The sequence below is a fragment of the Phaethon aethereus genome (genome assembly GCF_964289735.1).
Source record: "Phaethon aethereus genome assembly, chromosome: 14".
Lineage (NCBI taxonomy): Eukaryota > Metazoa > Chordata > Aves > Phaethontiformes > Phaethontidae > Phaethon > Phaethon aethereus.
In genome coordinates, this window is record NC_138590.1 from 19,837,256 (window position 1) to 19,856,092 (window position 18,837).

Below are 18,837 nucleotides of genomic sequence, written 5' to 3' on the forward strand. Positions count from 1 at the left end.
TTGTTTAGTAATTTACCATGTGAGAAAGGTTAACTCTCAGAATAAGGATTTTGTTTATAATATGCTTTCACGGGCAGAGGCGCTAGCCGAAATGCAAACAAGCATGTGGTTTCAGCAGCCAGCTGCAGATCTTTCTCTTTGGTTTCTAATCAGAAGAAAACCTCCCTCCCAGTCCACAGCTGCAACATATATAAGGGATTTGGCTCAGGTACTCTTTTTTGCCTTGAATATTTTAGGGGAGGCACTTTTTTGGCTGCAACCCTAAAGAGCATGGAGAGTGCTTGGAGAATTTGTTTTTGTTTCTACTGCTATCTTCATTGGCTTTCTTCTAGCGTCCAGTGTTCCCCCCACTCCCGGGGTCGTGCAGTCTTTGACAAGACCTCTGGGTTACTGGTAGCTCCCGAGGACAACGCCAGTGAGCTAAATCCATTGTTACGGCTGCCAAAAGGTGTGAGACGTGGATATGCTCTCCTGCCTCCCCTTCTCAAGGTGCTGTCTGATCGGGGACACCAGAACTGGGAAAGCGAGGTCCCCAGGCTACAGCCAGACTCCAGAGCCCTTCGGTACATGAAGAGGCTATATAAGATGTCTGCCACCAAGGAGGGAATCCCAAAGGCTAACAAAAGCCACCTCTATAACACTGTTCGACTTTTCACCCCATGTTCTGAATGCAAGCACCGCCACAGGGACCTAATGAAAGGTAGGTGTGGGGTGACCTGAGCTACAAAGGTTGAATGGGGGTTTTTCATGTGTTCTGTGCTTGCAGCATAATATAAAAATATCTTATTTCTTCAGAGTTGTTGCTATTTTAATCTTGATGTCTCTTCTCTTAAACTGTAGGAGTTTTTCATAACCTACTTTTCCTTGAATGGCATTAGACATAGACTTCCCCACAGTTTGGGAACTGCCACTCAAATGGTACTATGTTGGTATCGGGATGCTACTGATGTTTCAGCTGACTCATCTTACTATGAGTCAGAGAAAACTCTACAATCCGTTCCAAGTAAAGTAAGAGAAGTGGAAAAAATGGTTAGGCATAATGGGCACCATGTCTCCTTCTACTGCTTATCTTGGTTTTGCTTTTTTTCAAGGCCATAAAAACACAGCACTGTAATGAGACTTGTAACAAGCTGCCAGAAACCCACTGCAAGATGACTTTTCTCCCTGCCTTGTATGTTTGCTAGGGAAGAATCACAACACAAATGTGTGAATATCATTAAGGGAAGAGTAGAACTACTTGTAAATCAGGTTCAGGACTGAAAAACTAGGGTGGCTGGGCTTTTTGTAACTTACCACGCTTTCGTGGTTTCCTCAAACATGGTCTGGTCACAGCAACAGCAGCTAGAATCCTTGGCCTTTCGTTCTACTTGTGCGACTGCTGAAGAGTGATCTGAGTTCTCCCGACTTGGATTTTTTCACTTAGAAAGACAGATCACCTTGAACACAAACATGATTCTTGTGCACAGTAATAGCACGTTGAGATTGAGGTTCACTTAAGAAGTTTTTACTATGGAAAAAGAAAATTAGAAAAAAACCCAACGAATCACTGTTCATAACCAAAATTTCCTGGTGTAGTATAATCTGATTTGGAAATATTCACAATGAACAGTTAATCTCATAATTATATATCCTAACTGTAGTAGTAATTAAACAGCAGCCCCAATCTGAACCAATTTCCTACAATTTTTGAGGCTATTCGAAGTCATGATTTTAGAAAAAATCATTAATATAGGAAATATAAGTTTATCAAGGTCCACAGAGCCCTGAAGAGCTCGCTTAATGTATTTGTGTGGTCAAAATTGAACAATTTCTAATTATGTAAAAAATACAGTGGTGAGTAGTAAAAAAAGCATTATATTAAATGTATGCTATGTCCACATCTGCAACATAGGTCAGGAAATGGGTTCATCAGTCTCAAAATAACATGGAAATTGGAGCAAATACAAAGAATGCCAGAAAGCCAGCTTTGGTTTGTTTCACAAAAGAAAAGCAAAGTGACACTCATGAAAGGATGATAATTTCTTTAAGTAGTGCTAATAAATTAATTTCTGCCTTTCCGTTACTCGGACTTGCTGGCAGCTGTTGGTCAAGGGATTTAAAGAGGAAAAAATATGAGTAGGATGAATAACTAGAGCTAATACTGAAAGCATTCACTTTAAAACTTTAGCCATTTCATGGCTTGTATAATCTGGAGTGTCTAGTTCCCATTTCCCCACATCAACACTGAAAAGGCAACCGCTAACCTTCTCCCATCTGGTTTGTTGTTTTGTGGTTTTTTTTTTTAATGAAATGAATCCCAATACCTCTTAAAAGCATGGGTGTTCTTGTTTTTGTTGTCTTTTCTTAATTTTTAAATCTTATGTCCTTTGACCAAAGTAGAAATTCCATATAATAAAAATAAGGGAGGGCATCTAAATTGGTTTCTTCTGCTGCTGAACTGTTGCCACTTATCCACTACATGATAGTATTTACATCTAGGTGGAAAATTAAGATGCACTAACTCTACAAGCTTTTGTTTCCCTTCTCAGGAGACGTTCACTCGGTGGATTTACTCTTCAACCTGGATCGTGTCACTGCTCTAGAGCACTTACTCAAGTCTGTCTTGCTCTATTCCTTTGACACATCAGCTCCCATTTCTTCTTCCATTACATGCGTCTGCCATTTATCTGTCAAGGAGCATGATTTTTCAAGCCAAGTGTGTCCCAGCATTTCACACTCTATAGCTTTTAGCCTGCACTTTGAAGTTAGAAAACGCAAGTGGGTTGAGATTGATGTGACTTCTTTTCTCCAGCCTCTAATTGCTACTAACAGGAGGAATATTCATATGGCTGTGAACTTCACTTGTCTGATGGGTGATCCTCAACAGAACACTAAACTGGAAAATCCCATTAACATGGCACTGGTTGCCCCTTCTCTTCTTCTTTATCTGAATGATACCAGTGAGCAAGCTTATCACAGGTGGAACTCACTTAGACACAGAAGGAAAAACCCAGTGCGGCCCAGGCAAAGGAACAGTCCGCTTGTTGATCCTACGGGTGACAAAGGAAAAGAGAATTCACAGGGTAAAAGGGCCTCTCGACAGCGAAGAGATGGGAATCTGAAAGAAGCACCAGCAACTCCACCTTATAATTTGAGCGAGTATTTCAAACAATTTCTGTTCCCTCAAAACGAGTGTGAGCTTCACAACTTCCGTCTAAGTTTTAGCCAACTAAAATGGGACAAGTGGATAATAGCACCACACAGGTACAGCCCTCAGTATTGCAAAGGTGACTGCCCAAGGGTGGTCGGGCATCGTTATGGCTCTCCTGTACACACAATGGTTCAGAACATAATATACGAGAAACTGGATTCCTCTGTTCCGAAGCCCTCCTGTGTTCCTGCCGAATACAGCCCACTGAGCGTCCTGACCATAGAGCCCGACGGCTCCATCGTCTACAAGGAGTATGAGGATATGATCGCTACCAAGTGCACTTGTCGGTAGTGGGTGAACCCTAACTGGTTTTACTCTGGGTTTGGGTATTTTTGCATTCTCAAAGTAGCTGTAGCTATAATCAACTGAATAGTGTTTGTGTAATTCTAATAGCTCTATAAAATCGGTTAGGATTTAGCATGGAGTTAGTAGAAGGTGTTTACGTCATAACACTTATTTTTGTAGCCACTCAGCCTTTCTAGAATGTGAAATTAAATGTAAATAATATCTTTTTATTGGAATAATTTTGCATTTAAAATGTGGAAAGGTTTCAACTATCAGATGTCTATTTTAAGCTGTTTTGTTATAGCTTTAAAAAGAAGAAATAAATGCCTATCATGCATACCACTTCCATTCTGTGCCTGCTAGTCTTCCTCTATATGAAGAAATATTTCGTGTGACATCTAGCAAGTGTCTAGGAAGAGAGGAAAGTCTTTAACGTTAAAATTACTTCCTCAGTTTCTCTTTTTTTTTTTCCTACTGCATTTCCGGTTCCCCCAAGCAGGAAGACAACTCTTCCTCCCAGCTTTGTAAGAAGTTACAAGGTTGTTTCTTGTTTTTCTTCTGTCACACTTTCCGGGCTTTCTCATCAACGGGTGGCAAGAATTTAAGGATAGCTGTGCGGTAACTTGTGAAAACTGAAATCACTGAAGAACCAGCACCAGCTCACTGGTGAGCTGTTAAAAACAGCAAGGTTGATCTAGTTCAAGAACAAGACACAAGCTGCTCATGGGGTGAGGGCACAGGATCCTACACGTGGAAATACACTGCCACTTGCTTCTGAATTATGAAGAAATGTTCAATGCTGTCAGCTTAAAGAGACTTTTAGAAACCTATTAAATTAGTTTATTTAAATGCTGTTAAGTTGGTTTACTGGTCTGAAAATGTGGGGTCACAGCATCATTTCCTCTCACAATAAAATTGTAGGTAACAGTGCCTTAATTTCATATGCTTTCAAACCAAATTTTTACTAAGACTGATTTATTTTGTTCTAGATTTTTCTAGTTTTAAGAATTTTGTCAAAATTGCTGCTTTTGGGCTGGGGGACCCAAGCTAAGAGAGTTTTAGATGGGGCTCACACACCAAAAAAGCAGCTTTGGTGGGGATTTCTTTTTTTTTTTTTCTTTTTCCCTAGAAAGATGTGGAGCAGCACTGTCTCTTCAGAACTCATTAAGAATAACCTATAAAATGATGACTTGCTAATGCACTGATACACAAATGTCTTAATTTACTACCATAAGACACCTAACCAGACCCTACCCTTAGATCCTGACCTGTGCAATTCCACAGGGCTTGGAACTGTTGAACTAAAAAATAGTGCTCACTTTGGCTCTGTTTGAAAGAAATACCAAAAGCTCAAGGCAATTATCTTGATGTCATACCAAAAAATCCCAGCCCATGGTCTATGCTACATTTGACTGGCAGCGTCGCTCCCGCTAATCCCTTTCAGAGGGAATTTGGCTTCACTGAGGAGGAAAATAAAGTTACTGCTTGCTTTGTGTCCTGGTTTCAGCCAGGGTAGAGTTAATTTTCTTCACAGAAGCTAGCGTGAGGCTGTGTTTTGGATTTGGGATGAGAAAATGTTGATAACGTGCTAATGTTTTGAGTTGTTGCTGAGCAGTCAAGGACAGCCCAGCTTCTCGTGCTGGGCTGCCAGCGAGCAGGCTGGGGGTGCGCGGGGAGCTGGGAGGGGACATGGCCAGGACAGCTGACCCAGGCTGGCCAGAGGGATATTCCACACCATATAAAGTCATGCTCAGTATATAAAGCTGGGACAAAGAAGAAGGAAGGGGTGGAAGGACGTTCGGAGTGATGGCGTCTGTATTCCCAAGGAACCATTACGCGTGACGGAGCCCTGCTTCCCTGGAGATGGCTGAACCCCCACCTGCCCGTGCGGAGTGGGGAATGGATTCCTTGTTTTGCTCTGCTTGCGTGCGTGGCTTTTGCTTTACTTATTAAACTGTCTTTATGTCAACCCATGAGTTTCCTCACTTTTACTCTTCCGATTCTCTCCCCCGTCCCGCTGTGGGGGAGTGAGCGAGCGGCTGCCTGGGGCTTAGTTGCCGGCTGGGGCTAAACCGTGACACTTTGGCACAGATGGAAAAGCCTATTTAAGACAAAGAGCTGAAGTCAAGTTAAAGAAACTGCATTTTGGTTTATAATACATACAAGCAGCTTTAGAACTGCATAACCTCAGCAATGGGTTGAAGGTTGAGACCACGTTCCCCGGCGCAGGTTGTCGTTGCCACACCATTTCCAGCCTGAGCGACGCTTGTTCTGGTACCGAATATTCAAGACCTCTTGCTGTAGAGGTGGGAAACCATCACCCCCACAAAAAGGCGGCCCTTTTATATGATGATCAGATTATCTTTGGTGTCAACGAGAGGATTTTTAAGCGCTCCCGAGGCGCGTGTGTCCCTTTAAACAAAGCGGCTGACGACTGGCCTTTGACCCCTCCCACTCAGGGCCAATTTCACCGGGATTCAATTATTGCAATCGCAGTGTAAAACTGTGATTTTAGAGGGACATTAATTACAGGCAGCGGCCACAAATTGCCCTGAAGCCGTGAGGTGGCGACTGAGGGGAGGGGCCGCCGCGCGCCCCGGAAGCGGCATCGGCACCGGCACCTTCCGCTTCCGGGGCGGGCGGCGGCCGCCGGGTCGGTGAGGAAGGTGACACCGTAGCGCCATGGGCCTTCATTTCGGGAACCTAGCGCGGGTTCGCCATGTCATCACCTACAGCCTCTCGCCCTTCGAGCAGCGCGCCTTCCCCAACGTCTTCTCTCACGGGCTGCCCAACGTCTGGCGGCGGTTCAGTTCCCAGGTCTTCAAGGTGGTGCCCCGTGAGTACGGTGGGAGATGCCTCGGGCGCGGCCTGAGGGATCCAGCCTCTCTGTTTAGCCCTCAATATCGTTATTTTTGGGGATTGGGGAAGCCCGGGGCGGGCTTCTGTGTAACGGTAGCCTTGTGTAATGGCGGTTTCTTGTCACAGAAGCCCGGTGGTTCAGGCCGCTCTTGTGCTGTGCTTATTGCAGTGCGACTTGTGAGTGTCCCCTTTCCTTTCCAGCCTTTGTGGGAAGTTACCTCCTGTACTCCTGGGGAACACAAGAGTTCGAGAGGCTGAAGAGGAAGAACCCTGCTGACTATGAAAACGACCAGTGATCGAGTTAATAAGGACATTGTTACTTTACTGTGTTATCAACTTTGTGTTGCTAAGCTTGTTCCCATGACTAGAACTATATTAAGAGGGAGATAATTCTTGTCGAATAAACTTTAACTTTGCCCCATGACTGTGTGTGAAATCTGTGTCTTGAGATGTTTAAGGTGAGCAGCAGCAAGTCTCTGCTTGCAGAGAGATAATCAGGCTAAAGTTCTGTATGCTCAAACGTTTTTATGTTAGAGCATTTTGTGTTGCAGGGGCGTTGGACTAGATGACCTTTAAAGGTCCCTTCCAACCCAAACTATTCTATGATTTCCAGCACTTTTTGGCTCCTGTTTCTTTGAAACATTTCTCAGTATAACTAGTGTAATGAGGGCTGCCTTCAGCTGGAAATGACTTGAAATAACAGCTCGCAGGTAAGCTCATTGCTCCCTTTATCTTTCCATCACTGGCAGCTTCTTTTTCCTTCAACCTTGAAGCCTGTGAAAAACAAATAGTCCGCCTGATTTGGTATTGACCAAAACTGCATGAGCTGGCTGATGGCTCGGGATTGTGGACTTTGAGCCCTGTGGAGAGACTCGCTCTTCCCAAGGAGCCCCATGCAGAAGACATGGGGCAACAGGTACAAGCTGCACTGGGAGAGGTTTCATCTCGATGCAAGAAAGGAATTTTTTTACGCTGAAGAGAATCGCTCACTGGAACAACCTCCCCAGGGAGGTGGTGGAGCCCTCATTGCTGCAGGGTTTAGAGATGTGACTGGACAGGGTGCTGGATAATCTCATCTGGGCTCCCTTCCCACGAAAGCTTGGACCAGATGATCTTTCGGGGTCCCTTCCAATCTGGGCTGTTCTATAATTCTATGATACAAATTACCTAGTTACCGTGTTTATTAATATAACTCTCTCAAGCTCATGCCCCACACAAAGCAATGCATTTATTTCCTGGCTGCGCTATTCCTGTAGCTGGTACTGAGAGCTTATCTTATCCACAGCTTTTCCCTATGTTATTTTTGTGCCAAAAATACTCTTAAATTACGCTTAAATTTAACTCCGCATTTCGGTTTGTTGGCGTTTTCTAGGCAGCTTAAGCAAGGAGGGAGCAACAAACAGGCTACTACGATTGCGAGAGCTGGCAGAGATGTCTAGAGGCAGACTTTATTCAAAACTGGTACTTGTGTCCTGCTTATTTAAAGCCTTCAAGAGCACCTGCAGCAGCTGGTGGGTAGCCTAAATGATAGCACATGCAAACTGTTATGTTGGTAGCTTCAGTAAATTCTTGGTTTTCAATGCATCTTGTCTCAGCAGCTCTGCTGAAGGCAAGCAGCTCATCTCAGTCCCTCTCACGAGGTCTCTGCCCCTGTTCACAGACAGCTGAACCGTGGCTGAACCAGCGCCAGACTCCTGTCAGCAGTATGGCACCTTCACTCCTGCCAGCGACCGGTTACCCAAGGCACCGCAACCCAGCGAGTGCGCTGCCGGCGGCTCAGCCCCGCTGCAGCGTCAGCAGCAAGTCAGTGGGCAGGCTGGGCCTCCTTGCCCTTTGCTCCGCTGCCGGCCTGTTGCAGCCCTGCCGAGCCGTCCTCGGCCTCCGGTGGCCCCGTGCTCGCCCAGCCTGCCGGGCAGGGAGCCGGATGCGGAGCCTGGCACCAGCAGGGACGGCTCCTGCTGGACAATGTGGCGTTTGGGAGTTCGGCCGGTGGGTATTTCAGAATCTGAACACAGTGTTTGAAAATTTTTCAATCCTCTAATTCATTTCTGTTCTGCTTTTCCTAAATGTTAGAATTGGCAACAGAGCAACATTTTGTGTCTGGGGGTTTTTTTGTTACAACCTGCATCTTTGCTGTGGCTTTTTACTGGCATGCTTGACTTGTATACATGGAAACAATTGGTTCAATTTTATTCTTTTTTCCCCAGTTTCTTGCACAGAGTAAACAGAGCTGCCTGAAAGGGATATGCTGATGCTGTTAGTAACCCAGAAGGACACACAATTTTGACATACCGTCACAAAGCACCAGTCTCACCTAGCCAAAAAACCTGAGAAACCTCAACTTACAGAGGGCACTGCTGTCAGTGTTGAAAGAGCTGTCGTTTCAAATCCTGGCTCCGCAGATGAAGTCCAGACTACTGCTGCTGCTTCTTCTTTTCCTTTCGCTGTTCTATTACAGTGCCTAGTGGAAATAGCAGAAATTAGGTCTTGGATGCATGTAAAGAAAGGACTCCATGGGAAAAACAATTGAGAAATTCACAGCCAAACGTAAAAGAAACTTTTAAGTTCAGCTATCTATCTGATGTGCCATGATTTACTGTCCCATTTCCTTCCCTTTGTAAGACCCAGGAAGGTGAAATAATGAAGGGTTTTGATTCCTCCTCACAGGGAAGCAAGACAAACAGGGCAGAGGAAAAAAGTATAAGAACCACCATAGGAAAGAAACAAATTTTCCAGTAGCGGTTGTAGACGATATGATGCAAAAGGGTTTTATTTAATCCCCGTGAAGTTTGGGCTTAGAGGAAATCATCTGTAGACAGGAACCTGACAACATGGCATTATCTTAATCTAACTCACTCAGCTTCCACGCTGGCACTTATGCCTCCATATTAAGCAATCACACAAAATGGTAGCCTATCGTATCCAGATTTGTGTTTACAATTCAGCTAAAATGTAGTTCATTGTTTTATACAGTATCTTCCTCCTTGAAATAACTTAAGACATAGTGTGCTCCGAAGCTCACGTGTACTTGGCACATGTAAAATTGTGTTCTTTTCATTATGTTACTCTGCAATCTCAAAAGCCTTGCACCCAACAGATACGGCGTACATGGGACAGATGTGGGAGCCAGATGCACACGATCTCACAGCTGAGGAAGATGAGTGGGTACCAGCAAAGTTTATTTACAGATGGGTAATTTTAGCCATACGCTTCTCCCACCTGTCCCAATGTTTGTAAGCTGAGAGAATTTTACAGCCGATGGGAGGTAATAGACAGCTCTTCTTAAACATCCTTTTCTCTAGGCTGTTGCAGTCTCATTTCACAACGGAAAAAATTAAGATTCCTCTTAATTACAAACTGCCCATCCACACCAATGGGAGCTGTTGGCACGTTTTAGTTGACTAATCATGAGTTATGCTGCAAGGTACAGAGGCAGACTGTAGCAGAGATGGCTCATCTAAAGAAGCCGTAGTCTTGCCACATGGAGCAACTCGGCTCCAGAAAACCCTTGCAGCAGTCTCTTCTGCTTTGGGGATCAGCTGTCTAGAGATTATCGTCTTTAACTACACGTTAGGATCCTTCGAAGAAGAGGTCTGTTATTTATCATGCATAACATACTACATTCCAAAACCCATCTGAAAAATACTACATCTGCTTTTTGAGCCCCGTGTGCGTGGAAAGGAAGGTGAAGTAAGTTCCTCACGATTCTTTCATACACCAGGAAAGAGCAGCAGAATCAAAAGCATGATTCTCTGCTCCAAATAAGCTTTGTAAGACAATACTTACCCCCAGCTGACAAACTCAAAGCTGCACACACACAGAAGTTAAATAAGGTTATGGCTTTTGATCTTTACCATAATACTTTGGGGCAACCCCCCTTTTGCCTGCAAATACACCATGGGGTTCTGGTAACACCTTAGGTAGGTTTTTTAAAAAGGACCAGTTGGCACAACTGGTAAGCTGACCAGCCAAAGTACAGGTAGGGGAGAGTAAATCATTAGCTAGACAGACAGGCCTTGAACCAGATCACTTCAGCAGATGCTAACTTGGTAATTCCCTCTTGCTCCCAAGCGAACTTTGTTCCTGTAATGACTGACAGCTGATGCAACGATAAGAGAATGAAGTCTATAAAAATCTAGCCGAAGCTTGGGAAGTTCTATTTGAGGCTCTTCCTACCTCCTCCGCCCAAGGCTGGTCCTACAGGCGAAGTGACAGCTCGTACTGTGAAGATGCACTGTTGGAAAATGATGGCAGTCTTTTTGCTCTGCTCACTGCTGCTCAGCCAGGTAAATGGAGATAACTACAGATAAAGTGCTAATTCAAACTGTCAGTTAATAAAAAGCGTGAGGATTTGCATGAGTAAGAATAACTGGCAGGAGTTAAGAGATGACAGCAGAGCTCTTACAGAGGGTTCAATATCATAAAAAAGTAGAGCAGCTGCCTAGTGAATACTGGGTTACTCTGAGATGTAACTTAGCAAGCCATCCTGCCTTCCCTCCCAAGAAGATTAAAAAACAGTAATTAATTTTTGTACTTCTTCCTTCTTCGGGGTTTGGATACAAGCAATTATACTTTAACAGAGCATGCTAGGATCAGAAAACGAGAAAGATCAAGTTCTTCACTTGAGACTATCGACCTCGGCATCAGAGCGACCAAGTGCTTACAGTTGCTGCAGGCTCTGACTGTAGTCGCGCTACAACTCTGTTTCAGACGCACTGTGCTTCCTTGCACCACCGACAGCCCCGGCTGACGAGGCAGAGGCGGATGACGCCTTTCTGGAGAGGAGTCTCACTGAGACCCATCGGAGCCTCGTGCAGGGATAACAGCGAATGCATTACGATGCTGTGCAGGTAACTAATCCTGATCAACGTTCAGGCTCAGCGACACTTTAATATTATATAGAGGAAGTTGCCACTTGTTCTCACTAAGATGAGATATGGAGTTAATTCTGTGCATAAAAAAAGGTACCAGGAATAGCGATGGGGCAATAGATATAGACCTCTTTTGTGTAAGCAATGCAAACAGAGCAGAGTCCAAGCACTCTGGATTACAAGATTTAGTCTTTTCGTTGCAACCCCAAATAACCTGATTTTTCCAAAAAGAACACAGGCTTCTACAGAGCTTTTGGGTAATCACTTAGACACCTTAAAATGAATCCTTCTTAAAGCCAGTACTGTTCACTTCAAAGCATGTATGAATTAAAAGCAGTACCTTACCCTAAATTAATCATGTTCAGGTGATTAAGTTCATAGTTTAAAAGACAATTAAGTATCGAAAGCCATTTAGTTCTCATGAACAGTAGACATGAGCAAATTGTCCAACTACATATAGTTAAATTGATTAGTTAAAATTACTACTTTGTGACTGAAGGGTGATTTTGTGTGGTACCTACTGTACACACACCAGAAAGCAGAGACAGGGTAGAATACATCCATTTGCTACTGTATGTCAGTACAAGAGGACAGGGTAGTGGGGCTGCTGTTTTGCACGCGTTTGAAACGCTAATTTGCTTCTACTGATGAACAGAGGTGAGCTGTAACAGCAGCCACAGGAAGGTACAGGCAGAAAGGGGTTTCAGTGGTGTACAATTGCTACACCGCAGCCTGACCACATAGCCGGGGTAACACGCCTTTGGAGTCACTGGGTAAAGCAGGGAGCGTAAAATGAATCCAGACCAACCAACAGCATTGAGGTGGTGAACACGCTGGCACAGCTACAGGAGCGCTGCTGTAACGGCCGGGCGAGACCAGCGCTGCTCGGGCCCGAGCCGCCAGTGCCTGGTGGTGCTTTGTTTTCCAGGAAGAACCGCTGTTTCCTGAGAACAGCCTCAGAGTGACCCGGCCCCATGAAGAGCACCCATCGCTGTTACCGCTAACAAGGCTCCACTCTACTTGTGAAATATTTATTGACCGTACAAAAGCTAGGACAGTGAATCGAGTAATAAGTATATTTAACATTTCTGTCCTATGAACTGACAAAAGGACTTCAAGGAGCTTGAGAGCATTTCCTAACCGAGGTTGCACCTCTGCAGGACGTGCTTCAGGATGACCCTCCGGCCAAGCTCAATAAAAGGACTCTGTATCTCATGTTCGTTCTGTTTTTTTCTAATGTTTTGGGGTTTTTTTAAGGTGTGAATTAAAAATTTATATTCAGCAAACCACCTTGGTTTTCCTTGTATCCTGTGAGCAAAGTGTATGGCAAGTGCGCATCGGGCGTTTCAAGCAGGAGTGCGTATTTCAAACTGGACTTTAGACATTTATCCTTCAACCTGGCAAGCGCTTAACATAGACCATGCTTCCACCTCGTTTCAGTCTCAACAGCTGAACTCTTATCGGTACTTCAGATAAAGGCCTGTTAGAAAGAGGGAGCAAACAAACTGATAATACTGATAGCATTTTCAACATCCCAAATATATCCAGTGATAACTGGAAGGTAAAGTATTTACTTTTAGTTACTTCTAATCAAATTTACTTAAATAAATGTCCTAGACTGATTTTGCCACTAAAGCATCTACTATTTTAAAATAAATTGATCAAAATCCAATTTTGACCAGTTGCACATTAACTTGGAAGGCTGAGAGAAACAAAGTCCCTGTTGATTAGACAAGTATCAACAAATCTGGGACACAAATACTGCATGCTATTTTCCTTTTGTTATAGATAGAGCACTAGGATAAAAAGAGAAAACTCTTGCTTAAAAATGCAATACCAGGGAGGAGAAAGCCCATGCAACAGATACGAGCACAGTGTTTTTGAAGTTTAATACAGAAAATCTATTTGATATTTATTAAACTTAGTTTCTCCAGTTACAGTTTTGCATTGTACAAAGCATTTTAATGACACAGTAGTTAAAAAGATCTTTACAAATTGAAATGTGATACCCTTTTCTCCAAATATTTTAATTGCCATAAATTTGTTTAAAAATACACATTAAACGCATGTTTCAGACACTAAACTTTCTATAATCTCAATACCACAAAATACATAGAATATACTATACAGATGTGGAAAAAATCTAGTTAGTATATAATACTTTGCTCACCATTAACAGCTTTATTACGTGAAATGCACATACTGACTTAGAAATCCTAATTTTGAGCCCCAAAGTACCCTTTGAAATTTCAAATGTATTGCAACAAATAAAATCACAGTTTGTTTTTTTTTTTTTAGGTTTTGGTTGAAGACAGATGCCTAAATATTTTGATAGAAACAAAATGTAACACATGGACTTGTCATGTACAAAGCGTAAAACAGAGACATCCCATTAGTTACTAACAGTACCTTTCTGTATGATTAATAAGGGCTTCATTTATAAGTGACAGGTTAAAAGTTACCTTCCCCCACCCACAAGCCCCCCCTCCAAAGAAAAACCCTTCTTCACCAAATAATAATTTCAAATAAGATAAAGGATTTTTAATAAATATATAAGCACTTTATCCTCCATATACAAAATTTCTTAAAACAATTTAAAAGGGGGACCAGATACAAATGTCAGGAACTGTGCTTGCAAAAGTCACGCCTGGTCCTTAGAGTTGAGTTTTCAGATGTGTAATGCCGGCGCAGCCAAGAAGAAACGCTGCAGAAGTACTGTGCACCCAACTACACAACGATCAGGGTTGCATATAAAAACCGAAGACAGGGAACACCGCATTCCAATTTGCCCGGATCCGCTCCGTTAGCACATGTGGAGCGTTACAACAGGAACGGGTCCACTTCCGTCAAGTTTCCAGACGAAATTAAAAGAGGTGAAGCATTTACATAAAGATAGCCTACACAGACTCTGTGCTGTACCACCGCGTCTCCAATCGCTCCCTACAGCGCGTTCAAGTAGGGACACTCGGCGAGCTCCGGCGGAGCCGACGCCGGCGGAAAGGCTGACTTTGCGCAGACCAGCGCTGCTGCTCTGCCACGCTCCTGCCGAGCCAAGGATTCCTCGCCCGGCCGGCCGAGCCGTCCCTCCCTGCCTCCCCTCGCCCCAGCACTGCTGCCAAATGGCATCACGGCAGCAGAGACAATTCCTTGAGAAGTCACGGAGCTGGACGTGCATCACGGTTCCCTAACTGTTTGAGTTTACGTAACTTTCCTACTTGGGAAACGTGTCTCCTGGAATAGGGCTGGGTTTGTCTGAGTTGGCCAGCAAAAGCCTTGGCTACCCTTCACACTTAAGAGGTGTCTGGCATTCGTTTTGTCGCTTGGGAACACAGAGCTTTCCGTAACACTGATTCATCAGCTGGGGTAACCTAAACGCCGACCAAAGCGTTTTTCAGAAGTCGAAGAATTTGGAAGTTGTTTACTCCCCAATGGGTAATTCAAACTTGACTTGCTCAGGCCCTTTTGTATCTGCCTTAATAGAAACACTGCAGTGACAGCAAATATCCGTTAGGTAAATGAACTATTAAATACAGCAAAGGTAGTCTCTCTTTCCAGCGGTTTGCCATTTTGGCAAACTACATCGTTATCTGCCTACGGCTTTATTTTACTTGCCCCAGGCAAGCGCTACATTATTTCCATAAAGTACTGACTCTCTGTATGTTGGGGCCATTCATAAATACATTTCAGGGCTTTTTTTTTGTTATCACAGCAATCAAGCCTCAGCAATCTAAAGGAATATACATTGCACTCCTGTATAATATGCAAGATTCATCACCAGTAAGATGGTGATTAAGCACTCAATAAATAATATATCAATATAGTCAGTTGCACCATAATCTAAAAACAAGTATAACATATACTTTGGACAGACTGAGTTCATATATATATACATATATATTAAAAGACACATACAATACAAATTGCATACTGCCATCAAAAGCCAAGAAGAGCCATCCATATGCTCTGCTTTATGGCTAATAGTTTCAAATCAAAATAAAAGTCTCAGGCTGTTTTACTCTGGTGTCCTGAAGATTTGTTTATGATTATTAATGGTTGCACCTTATCACCTAGGAACCTGCAAGCTTGACAGCAAATTCAAATAGTGCTGATATCTGAGCAAGCCTAGTCTGATTAAGCCATTTTAAAGATTCACCAACTGGGACCGCGTTCAGTGAGGGAATTAAAATTATGGCATTGATATGAATTTAATATACAATCGTCTAGGGGATCATTTAGGAAGCCAGGAGTTAGGGATTCCCTCAGCGCTAGTCACTAGCGCGACGTGCGTTTCCGCTGCTGTTGTGTAGAGGTACGAAAGGACAGGTTTAGACTGTTCGCCTGCACTTCACAGAGGGATGGAAGACTGTTACGTACTTGCATTTTTTTAGCTATGAAATCTGACAAAGTACGTAACTCTTCTCTTGGAAACAACGGTAAATCCCAAATTAAGATATGCTTTTGGAATTGTGAAACAGATTTATCCGTTTGAAATAGCCACAGATGCGTAAGGCATTTCTTCTCAGTTAACAAGACCACTGCATATCTCTCGTACAGACAGAAAACCTGGGACAGCACTCTAGAGGATATTTTACTACGAAGCATGCTGTTTAGGTGGGACACTTTCAACCAGTTCAGGTCCACATTTTGACACGATGTAAAAAGTCTTCTGGTCATTTGAAGACAATTGTTTAAGATCCAGTGATCTAGGGATAGCGATACATTTTTAAGAGACCAATTTTGCGTGACACCAAAAGGTATTTGTGGGACTCTAGTTTAAAGGAAAAAAAATTCCCAGAGATGAGACCATTCCTGCGAACAGTAATGGTAACTGTGCACAAAGGAGCAAGCCAAAAAACAGCCATGCTGGCTAGTACAGCACTACACAAAAAATAAACTATGAATGCAACTTCTAAGAAGGTATTTTTTTTATATAGCGTCAAAAGTGTGCTAGGCACTTTAGAGTATTAAAGGAAAAATAGTTGACAGTGTCCCATTAACCAAGATGCAGAGTTTGAGGGTACAGAGTTCTGTCTCGAACAGCAAACGCTAACAGAAACGTGACCTTGCACAGTGATTCAATAAAAAGGATGCTCCAACAGACCTGAAGAGTAAATTCGGCTATCATGGAAAAAGTCACAGGTCTGTTAACCATGTATCAATTCGTACGTAGCAAAGCTTTTCTGGAAGTACAAAACACGCTGGAACGCAAAGGAAGCTCTACGAATATGCAGCTACCTTTTAGTAGGTTACTAATTTGCAAAATTTCTAAACTCTTAAAGCCCATAGGACATACTGCAGTACTAAGTAGCGTAGAATTCTATTCCTTCTCTCGAGGTTGCCGTGATTTTGGCACTTAACTACAACTACACAAAAAATTTAGTGCAATAATTTTCCTGAACATGCACGTTCATATCTGGTACAGAATAAAGGGTTAAATGGGAGAGAAAACAAAGCAGCATTCCACATCTCACTCCAAAGGATTCAGAGTTTGACTCTTCAAAGGAGACCACCGCAATGAGAAGTCAGTTTGTGTGACAGACACTAGTACTTTTAAAAAGGAAATGGAATTTTACCAAAGTACTGCAGAAGACCACTGCATACAGTATACCTGGTCCTGCTGAAAAACATCTTGTAAACAGTTCATAAAATCTTCATCTAAAAGTAAGGCATAAGGCACACCAGACATGTTAGGGGCACTACGCGATACTGAAAGCAGTAGCGGTTTAAACCTTTTACTCAGACAAGCACCTTATGTGGAAAGGTACTTTGGTTTACACTTTCTGAGAGCAGTCAGCTGCAACTCCACGAACCACTTCTGTTGCACCAAGTCGCTCCCTCACAAGTGAGTATTATGCTCCATCAAATATTAAGGGGACCTTCATTAACACGGGGTAAATACAAGTTTTAAATCGATTCTGCATCAAAACAGTCAATTTCCCTGTAATAGCAGGTGTGCTCCCACCCCACGATGGCTGCTGCACTGTCATCCTGTAGTGTCCATTACCTGTCAGACCCTCAGAGGAAAAAATGGACCTCCATTTCTACTTAAGATTCCTGGTTCCTCAGTCAATGGAGAAGATGCAAATGACAGTTCTGGTAGGAATTTTAACTATTGTTGGGTTTTTAACCACAAAGTTCACCGATTTTGTAAGTGTCAAAAAATGACAAGGAAGGAAACAAAACCTATTTTAAACGAAGAGATGCAAAAAAGCACAAGATTGTCCATTTCAGAAACCTTTCCTGTATGCATTGCACCTATGAGACTGAAGTTCATTCCTACACCATTACTTCGATATTACATTAAATGCAAATTACTGTAATGTTTTGTGATTGTTATAGTGTTAATTGATGTTTTGAAACTGCCCTGAAAACAATCCAAGTCAGATCCAGCTAAATACTTTTCCATAAAAATTTCTTTATAATTCATTTAAATGAAGTATCTTAATACGTAGAAGAATATCTGGAACTTTTCTATTTAGTACAAATTCTGCAATAATAAATCTGAAGTTGTCATTTATTAGTCGACTTGTAGGCATTAGGCATGAAAAGTATGGTGTCCCTACACGTTAGAACCTATCAACCCTAGTTCCTTTTACAGGCTCTACCACCACAAGACATTACAGAGTAACAAAGCTCACAAAGTACTTAAATAAAGTGTCTATGTTTAATTTCCACTAAGTACTTGAAAGGGTAAATTTAGGGAAGAAATAGCTAAAAAACTGCCCCAAACTGGGCTTTTTCAAAAATTAAAAAATTAAAATAAATAGGATTTAAACTGACTATTTATGTATTGTGACTGGAATTCCAATGATCTATCCATGATAGATCAGCAAAACTACACCTTTATATGTAGCAAATTTAAAAATATTTAAATAACTTAAAATGGGAATACTGAAGAAGTCCATTAACCGGATGATTTGGGGTTAAAACACAAAACATAAATGAGGATGGGAGACATGTGAAAGCATTCCTTGCTCTTAGTGTCAACTAAGCAATGTGTTATGGCAGTCTTCCTTATTGACATGACACAGTGTTGTGGAGATAAATCAGAGGCAGCGAGAAAAACGTGTTCGGTTTTCCATTCCTTCAGTTCAAAATATCACTTGGCATCCAGGCGCAACCAGTGTAATCCCTGACGGGTGTAACGCACTAGGTCTGTCATGATGCTTGAATTAAAAATCAGAGGGCCCATAACTTTATCCAGTTCAGCAAAGAACTCTAAAACAACAGAAACACAAGTTAAACTATGCACAGATTTTTATATGGGAAATATTACACCCAAACTCCCCATCTTTTCAGCATGAGTGTTTGAGATTAAGACAGAAGAAAAGATAGATGTCTGAATGATGCAAGGATAAAAATAAAGGAAAAAGGTCCTTTCTAATCAATTTCTTTACTCTTTTGCAGAAGACTGGTGGATAAGAATAATTATTAAACTACTGTTTAATAGTATTAAACTATTAATTTAAACTAAAAAACAAAGTATTGTTAAACTATCACAAAACTTCCTCGGCTTTCCTCCCCACGTGTGTATTTCACTTAAGAATTTCTGAAACGAAAATGTATCAAGCTCCTCTTCCTACACCTAACATTTTACAGGAAATGCAACAATAATTTTTATTTTTTTAAAAA

The 18,837-nt window shown here is 42.4% G+C and overlaps 4 protein-coding genes across 4 annotated transcripts in view; 3 read left to right on the plus strand and 1 right to left on the minus strand.

The window, feature by feature from the left end:
• Positions 1-203: 203 nt before the first annotated feature.
• On the plus strand, positions 204-3,481 carry GDF9 (growth differentiation factor 9; the record flags this gene model as incomplete). Its single annotated transcript, XM_082006093.1, has 2 exons — positions 204-700; positions 2,529-3,481. Exons 1-2 carry the CDS (start codon positions 271-273, stop codon positions 3,479-3,481), a joined length of 1,383 nt encoding a protein of 460 aa, XP_081862219.1. The 5' UTR covers positions 204-270.
• A 2,667-nt stretch (positions 3,482-6,148) lies between these two features.
• Positions 6,149-6,690, plus strand: UQCRQ (ubiquinol-cytochrome c reductase complex III subunit VII). Its single transcript, XM_082006135.1, has 2 exons — positions 6,149-6,311; positions 6,536-6,690. The coding sequence occupies exons 1-2, from the start codon at positions 6,158-6,160 to the stop codon at positions 6,628-6,630; spliced, it is 249 nt and encodes an 82-aa protein (XP_081862261.1). The 5' UTR covers positions 6,149-6,157; the 3' UTR covers positions 6,631-6,690.
• Positions 6,691-10,563: 3,873 nt separating this feature from the next.
• Positions 10,564-12,170, plus strand: LEAP2 (liver enriched antimicrobial peptide 2; the record flags this gene model as incomplete). Its single annotated transcript, XM_082005973.1, has 3 exons — positions 10,564-10,620; positions 11,045-11,184; positions 12,134-12,170. The coding sequence occupies 3 exons, from the start codon at positions 10,564-10,566 to the stop codon at positions 12,168-12,170; spliced, it is 234 nt and encodes a 77-aa protein (XP_081862099.1).
• A 6,134-nt stretch (positions 12,171-18,304) lies between these two features.
• The window catches only part of AFF4 (ALF transcription elongation factor 4), a gene marked incomplete at its 3' end in the record, with an annotated part of 29,972 nt that continues 29,439 nt past the window's right edge, over positions 18,305-18,837 (minus strand). The window contains exon 20 of the mRNA XM_082006171.1: positions 18,305-18,423. Coding sequence (XP_081862297.1) covers positions 18,305-18,423 — 119 coding nt within the window. The remainder of the gene's footprint in view (positions 18,424-18,837) is intronic.